Source organism: Gavialis gangeticus, unplaced genomic scaffold (genome assembly GCF_001723915.1).
Source record: "Gavialis gangeticus isolate Ggan-Ray unplaced genomic scaffold, GavGan_comp1, whole genome shotgun sequence".
Lineage (NCBI taxonomy): Eukaryota > Metazoa > Chordata > Crocodylia > Gavialidae > Gavialis > Gavialis gangeticus.
The window spans coordinates 1,304,390-1,312,594 of NW_017728973.1; the positions used below are offsets into that span (position 1 = coordinate 1,304,390).

Consider the following 8,205-nt stretch of genomic DNA (forward strand, 5'->3'; position numbering starts at 1 on the left):
ACTGTGCCTGGCCTGAGTCCAGGCTGCCATAGCAGCCTCAGTAGGGTGAGAGGCACATGGAGGGCAAAGAGCCGGGGCTCAGAGCTAGTCCCGCGGAATAAGTAACTCTGTGGGGCGTTCTGTGCCCCAGCCAGCTCTCTGTGGGGCCCAGACTCCTGAAGAGTTAGTGGGTAAAACCTGAAGCAGGGATAGAACATTTTTTTTTAAAGAAATTTTTTGTGTTCCCAGCCAAATCAAATCCAAATCTGTGAGTCAGTTCAAAACCATAAGTGGCCCTACAACTGGCAAACATCCTCCACCTCCACCAGGGGCTTCAGATATTTCCAGAGTCTTTTGGCAGGCATCCTATGTGCAGGCCCAAACCCGGAGGCTTGGGGTTTGGATGCCCCCAAGTTTTCACCTGCCCTCAGTCATATGGCCGCAGAAGCAAGCTAGGGAGGAGCCTCCCATTTCTGTGAAGTGGGCTTTAAGCCCCAACATCTTAGTGGGTACTAAACCACACCAGAAGAACAGTTATCCCCCGGGAACACTTAAGGAAAACTGCCTTTATGGACCCAGATACATGGTGTTTCTGAGAAAAGATGAAGGTTCTCACAGTCACTGTGAAGTCAAGAAACTTCCTGCTTATGCTTGAAACACTCACCCTGGACAGCCAGGCAGATTAGAGCCTCTGAACAGAGGGGTGAGGGACCTCTTGGGGTGCAGTAGGCACACGTGCAGAAAAGCGGGGACCTGAGCTTTTTCTCCCCTTTCTTGTGATTTAATTTTTCCTCAGCTGACATGTTCTGGTTTCCCAGTTAGTAATGTGACGTGTATCCCGGCCCCTGCCCTGCCCTGGGGGAAGTGGAACACTCTGCCAGTGTGCAACTGGTGTTAAGTAGAAGGCTAGCACCAAAACAGAAATCTTTCAAAAACCTCCCTCCTTTTCTAGGGGGCAGGCCAGTACTATCTGCACCATTGCCATCATTAGCATTCAAACAACAGACTTAGGCACTCCCTTGAAAAATCTCAAGACTGGCTTAAAACTCAGGGGTTTACAAAGAAATAAACTTCTCTTTCTAAATGTGTCTTCTTGTTTCTGAATCTTTTGAGTTCCCATTTCCCAGTCCCTCTCTGCAACCGTGAGGACTGAAAACTTCCCTTTTCTGTTACGTGACAGCAGAGATTGTCTTGGAATCATATGCCTTCTGGACCTAGGACTTTCAACACTGAGTATACAGAAGCTCATGATAAAGCCATGAAAGTTAGCAGTACTGCAGTGGAAAAATGGAGTCACAGGGCCCATCTACACGTGCAATTAGTGCACATGAATAAACGTTGGTGCTGATTGCTCCAGATTTTTTTTGCTGCTGGGCGCACCATTTGAACATGCGGTCTGGAGCGATTAACTCTGGAGGAATCAGCTCCAGAGTTTATTCATGTGCAGCACATGGAGCCCAGTTGGAGCAGCCCCAGCTGGCAGGGAACTCTGGGAGTCAGCCTGGGGCTGCTCCGACTGGACTCAGTGTGCTGTGGAGGGGCTGGCTGGGGCACGAAGGTGCTTCAGCATGGAGCTAGTTAGCAGGCAGCCCCCACACTGAAACACCATTGTGCCCCAGCCAGCTGGGGCAGCATCTACACATGCACTGCTGCTCATGAAAAAACTCCACAGCAGGGTATTCTGCATTTGGGGTAATGACTTTGCATTCTGCCCTGTAATCTGTATTTACAAGTACTACCCTGCTGTAGAGTTTATTAGTTTTGTGCACCCTAATAGGGATGCACGCGTAGATGCTGAGATGTTTACTGTGCAATTAATTGTCAACTGCACAGTAAACGTCTCGTGTAGATGTACCCACACAGTGCCATCCTGTCCAGTCCTATGCCTCGTATTACCCTTTATCCCCTTGGCAAAGCAAAGCAGGCAGAGAATTCTGGATTGGGAACATTTTATACTTGCATTGCAGAGCAGTACCTCACCATGTGAGGGTCAGACAGGGTTGGCGTAGGCCCATGGGGGAAAGCATTTGCAAAGCGCCACATAATAAAGGAAGGGAGCCTGTTCTTTCAGCTCAACTGTAACATCCCAGGCCCCACCCTAGCAATAACCCTGCTGGCCTGTTGTGCAGAGACCTTCCAGCTGTCCTGATAGCCTGTTGTGAAATGGAGCAAGGGGGAAAACTGTGAAGTGAGGGCTCCTGCGCCTAATTGTGTTTGGCTGTGAGAATAACAATAGGAAAGTTCTGATTGTCTAAAAAGATGTTGACAGAGACCTCTGGCCAGGGGCAGGAGATGGGGGAGCCATTCAGGCCCACAGATACTCTTGATGATTTGGCAAACAAAGAAAGGATGGAAACTTTCCAGTGTAAATGGTGAAAGTGAGGTAATGCCCTCAGCAGACTGGAGAGGAGAGGGCAAGGGAAACAGCCCTGGGCCCCCGCCAGGCTCCTACAGCCCTGTGCTGCAGACAGTGCACAGGTTATGGGGACTACGAGGGGGAGAATTTGTCCTCCACATCCTGGCTCTGTGGCATCTGAAAGCAGCAGAATCATTGTCATTCAGAGATCACACCGCTGGTCTCAAACTCTTCAGGGCCCCATACTCAGATGGTCGCTGGAGAAAGCCATCTTGGACTATGGCTGGGGCCTCCTGGCTGAGGACCTCCCAAGAACTCGGCTCTTCTATCTCCTGTTGGCTCCCTTGCTAGTCCTGAGCATCGCAACACACTGAGATGCCTGCAGCATCTGGAGCATCCCACCTTCCTTGGCTGAGCCACGGGGTATTTCTAGCTCCACTTTTGTGCCTTTGTTGAACTTAGTGGACAACAAAGATGTTTGAAATGATCCCTCAATTAGCTGATTTAGCAATTGAAAACAGGATGCTCCACGTTTATTTTTTACCCTGATTTGGGGATGAACTGAGGCCCCAGCTGAGCTGTTTCTGCAGTCCCAGGGTAAAAGGTCAGGGTGTGGGGAGGACCAGTGCTTTTGGGGTAGGATTGGGCACCAGGACTCCTGGGGTCTTCTGAATAACCTTCAGTGAATCCCTCCCAGTTCTGTGCCGAAGAGGGGAGTAGAGAAGGGGGGGAGGCAATGAAGCCATTTGTTTCTTTTTTCATGTTGCCAGGATACTTCCCCTCAGTCTGGGAAGCTCTGGGGGAGGCTGTGAGATTTCATGTCCTTAGGCATATTCTGGAACAAGAATATTTGTTATGAAGGCTATAAATTCCTCCGTCTTTCCCACCTCCTTGGCCTCTTGCTGCCTGTTATAAAGATTACAGAGAGATTTTTGCTCATGGGCAGGGTGATAGCATTTCTTGCAGGGCACGAGGTGAGGGGATGTTGGGTTTGGCCTCCCCAGAGGAAAGTCACTGCGGCACCAGCTCAGCGCAACCCCCTTTCCAAGAAAAAAACCGAGGCACCAAGAGGGGAAGGGAACTCATGGAAGTCACATAGGGAGCTAGGGGTACAGATCCGGGAATAAGGAGCTCAGGTCCTGATCAAACACTATTCCCTGCTCCCTTTCCTAGAGCCATGAACAGAAGGCAAGAGCATGCCCCTTACAAATCAACTATAATTTCTTGGGAACGGAGTTTTGCTCTCAATGACAGGGCATTTACTCTTACTGAGCTTTGTGCTCTTGGGATGCCCCTCACTGTGCACCAGGGGGCACTCGTTATCCCTCTCTGTTTCCGCAGAACTGGGAACAAGCCCTTCCAAGACAGAGGTCTCTGCCTGGTTTTCAGTGCTGGGAGCTTTTTAAAGTTAAGGGTAGATCATTTCTGCCTGGCAGATAAAGGGAAATCCACAGGGTGGGCATCTGGATCTGTGTTGTTAGAACAGGGCTAACCATAAGCTTTCAAGGTTCTTTGGGTAGATATGCTATCTTTTATTAGACCAACTGAGTAGCTGGGGAAAAGTGCACTCATCTAGTGCACCAAACGCCCTGATGGAAAATATGTAGGAGAAACCAAGCAGCAACTGTGCACCAGAATGAACGCACACCGACAATCTATCAAAGACAAGAATACCCAACTACCTGTGGGTGCACACTTCTCACAGGACAATCACTCCCTCTCCGACCTCTCACTTCTAATCCTCAAAGGGAACTTACAAAACACTTTTCATAGAGGAGCCTACAAACTTCACTTAATAAATCTACTGGATACAAAAAATCAAGGACTCAATATAGACATTGGATTCATGACACATTATAACCTGCCTGACATCTGAATCACCAGGTACCTGCCAGACCTGACCTTTCACACTTTTCTTTCCCCTCCCTACCTCCTTTCCTTCCCTCTTTTTCTACCCTTTGTATTCCTAATTTCGAGCTATTTACTTTTTCACAGACAGCCTTTTTTCTGTCTTGGAAAACTACTACAGTAGAGTCTCCCTTACTTACCTTTGCCCCCCCCCCCTTTTCCCCCTCCTTTCCCTTCTCTGCCTTTTGTTTTCCTAATTGCCACCTATTTACATTCTCACTTTTAGCTTCTTTCATGTCTTGGAGTCTCAGAACAGCAGAGACTGTCTATTCCTGAAGAAGGGTGATTGTGCTCAAAAGCTTGCAAAGAACTTTTTCCCAACTACTTGGTCTAATAAAAGATCACATCTACCCAAAGAACCTTGCAACATGGCTACACCAAAAACCCAGAAACATAAGCTTTGGGATTTAAGATCCAGTCTATCCTCAGTCTACCTGGACCTGGCAAGAGGCCCATACATGGGAATTTCCCATGCTGTAAGCGGAGACTAAGCCCCTAGGGGAAAGCCAGCAGGTGCCCTTGACAGGATCACAGATGATTTCTGAGGACCCAAATCCCTGCAGTCCTGAGGGGGTTAAGGAACTGGCTGAAGATGATGACTCATTGTGCATAGACATTGGGAACTCCAAGAGATGACTCAAGTGAATACCTCCCCTTGCAAGTGGAGCTCTGTGCCTCTTCCTATAGAGGGCCTAGGGTTTGCATCTTCCAGTGTCATGCTAGGGTCTGCACAGACACCAGCCTAAGCCTCATGAGGCAGTGATGCTACTTCGCTGCTTGGGAGGTCATTTCCCAGTCATACAAGAGGACTGGGGGTGTCTGACCAGTGCTGGGAGATCTGTGTCCCACCATGGGGAAGGGCTGAGATGGGGCAATGAGGCACTCCCTGTGCACTCAGGGCTGTCAGTTCCATTTCACCTCCTTCCCAGCCCCTCTTACTTTGTAGGGCAGGTTGGAAGCCCAGGCAGCTGGAGCTGTAAGAACAGAGAGGCCAGCTGTGCTTCTCTGCAGACACCATGCCCCTGATGCTGCCTGGGTTTGTTTGCAATGTGATTTGTTAAACTCTGCTTTCTGGGCCAAGCTGCCTTTGCTGCCTGCACTTCAGAGATTAGATGCTGGCTTTGAGTGAAAGCAAGTCTTGATCATGGAAATGCATGTTGAGTCTTTTGCAAATAAGTACCTGGACAAACCCAGGTGCAGATAACTTTAGTATATAGAAATATGCAAAGCCCGTTTGTATCCAGGCTGCTGCTCTGGGGAGATCCTGAAACATGGACTACAGTGGATGCCACCAGGCTCAGGAAGTATTCAAAGGGACGCTATGCATTATGTGCTACTGTTTGCAGACATATGCAAACCCCTGCATTCTTCTCTGAGGCTGGTGTAAATGGAGAGTGTCTCTCTTGGAGTCAGCGGAGCTAGATGTGGATGAGAAGGTGGAGACTGCATCTTTGGTCATGGGATAGAAACAAATCTCATAGCTGAACTGTCCTTGTAGCACTATGAACAAACTAGGATATTAGAGTCTGATGCAGATGCCTGGCACTGCTGCCAACAGCTCTGGGGATGGGGACAGAGGAGGGAAGGAGGATTGGGAAGAGGGCCATGGGCAAAGCCCCAGTTCCAGTGTCTTCAGGTCTCTTCTGTGGCTAAAGCACTGATGGGTTTCTAACCTAGCCCTGTGTGGCAGAGCAGATATAACTGTGCTTAAATTTAGCAATGAGCTGTTTTGCAGGAGATCTGAGTCCTCATAGGAGTCATTTACGAGGTATTTTGAAGAGAGGGATGAACCCAGGCCTGATAGCAGCTGCCAAAGGCTGAGTTTGGTCCCCGGGGTCAGATTATTCATAAACCTCAACCCCCATTATTTCTCTGTTCCAGTAAGGGTGAGTGGCTGGGTAGCAGCTTCAGGAGCTGCTCAGACTGAGGGTAGGAGCAGCTGGGTGCCACATGGGTTTCTCACAGATTCCATTTTGTGTCTTGCAGGATGAAGTGAAGCTCCCATCCAAGGTGAGCATCAGCAAGTCTTTGAAGGAGACTGAGAAGCAAGAGAAGGAAGGCGAGGTCGAAGAGGAGCCCCTGGGTGAGGACCACGCTGATGAGGAGCACATCCAGCTCTCCTCAGATGAGGAGGTGGAGATTGAGGAAATCATTGAGGAATCTCGGGCAGAGCGCATCAAGAGAAGCGGCATGAAGAGGGTGGACAACTTCAAGAAAGCTTTCTCCAAGGAGAAGATGGAGAAGACAAAGATAAAGACCAAGGAAAACCTAGAGAAAACGAAGCATAACCTGGAGAAGACCCGGCACAACCTGGAGAAGAGCATGAACAAGCTAGGCACCAGGATTGTGACTAATGAGAGAAGGGAGAAGATGAAGACCTCTCGGGACAAACTGAAAAAGTCTTTCACCCCTGACCACACCATTTATGCCAGGTCCAAGACAGCTGTCTACAAGGTGCCACCTTTCACTTTCCATGTCAAGAAGATCAGAGAGGGTGCAGTGGAAGTGAAAGCCACAGAGATGGTGGAAGTGGGAGGGGAAGAGGCAGACACAGATCTGATGAGAGAGGAGAGCCCCGAGATGCACACGCTGCTGGAGATCACAGAGGAGTCAGACGCTGTGTTGGTGGACAAGAGCGACAGTGAGTGAAAAGGCAGAGGCACAGGAGAGTTTCTGAACGGACGGCTGAACACGTAACCTTTCACACTGCGAGATCTCCCTGGGGGAGCCCCAGGGACCATATACACAACGCATCCTTATTACTCTGGAAAGCCAAAGCCACTCCCCCACCACGGAGGACAAGGTGTCTTTTATATTTTAGTTTTAGCACATAGAGGAGGTAGGAACACAGGACTTTTTCTTTTTTATTACACCATTAAACCAACCCTTGGAGACCATTTCTACTTCAGGCTGTGTCAGAGTTTGCAAGCTGCCAGGCCCAAAGTGACAAGCATGCAGCCAAGCAGGACTGTGCTAAAACCAAGATAACTGTTGTACACCTAGGAAAGACTCTTTCACAGCAAGCTGAAAGACTTGGTGTCAAGAATGCTTCCTGCTCAGCAACCTGCCCAGTGCCAGAGACCATGGAGTCCACGCAGTTATTTCCCACCAAGGCAGAAGGAGGAGAGAACCCAGGATCAGAGCTGGTGGGCAACAGCCCCATCCCTCCCTAAGAGCTATCCCCCATGGCCATTCGGTCACAGATCTCTAGTGCCTGATGGATCTCTGTGGCAAGGGAAGAATTCAGCAAATTCTGCTGGCGGGCAGAGAACGTGTGAAGCTGCGCAGTGTCGCATGGTGCTGGGGTGGGGTCTTCCCCCACTGCTGTGACCCTGGAGGACTTGAGCAGTTCACGTACCAATATGAAGGTCGCTGTTGTTACATAGCACCCAGGTACTGTGGGAACTGTGGTGCCTGTGCCCATCCCAGTCTTGGCATCGTACACACCCAGGGCCTGCTGCTGCTACCAGCTACACTGATGCCATCCCACTGAGCTTTCTGGGATGGCACCAATGGAGTAGGAGGCTCAGCATAGGCTGTTACATTCCTGTGCCTACAGTGCCTGTGGTCCTGAAGGGGTTAAAAGTCTGCCTGCTGGAGGCACAGCAAGGGGAGACCCTCGAGGAATCCTGGCATGTACAGGGAGCTGAGTGGGGCTGAGGGTGCCCAGTCTTGGCTCCCTACACCTCATGGCAGCCGTGGCTTCAGCAGCCAGTGAGGGACGTGCTTACTGGCCAAGAGGGAGAGTGAAGGTGCAAGCAGGGGGGCTGGAGGGTCCAGCCCTAGAAGCTACTGACTTCTAGAAGGGCTAGCGGATGTGCTGATGCCATGGGAGGAAGACAGAGTGAGAAGGACTCATGGTCAGGCAGAGAGCGCTTTTGACACCAGTCTGTGGGGCCTGATCCTGAGCAGTGCTGAGCACCTGTCTTGCTTTTGGGAGTCTCAGCACAACTCAGGGTTAG

General features: G+C 50.1%; 1 protein-coding gene across 1 annotated transcript in view; it reads left to right on the forward strand.

Moving 5' to 3' along the window:
- Positions 1–8,077, forward strand: part of PTRF (polymerase I and transcript release factor) — a 54,593-nt gene extending 46,516 nt beyond the window's left edge. Inside the window, exon 2 of the mRNA XM_019505911.1 lies at positions 6,230–8,077. Coding sequence (XP_019361456.1) covers positions 6,230–6,892 — 663 coding nt within the window. The 3' untranslated portion in view covers positions 6,893–8,077. The remainder of the gene's footprint in view (positions 1–6,229) is intronic.
- Positions 8,078–8,205: the final 128 nt, after the last annotated feature.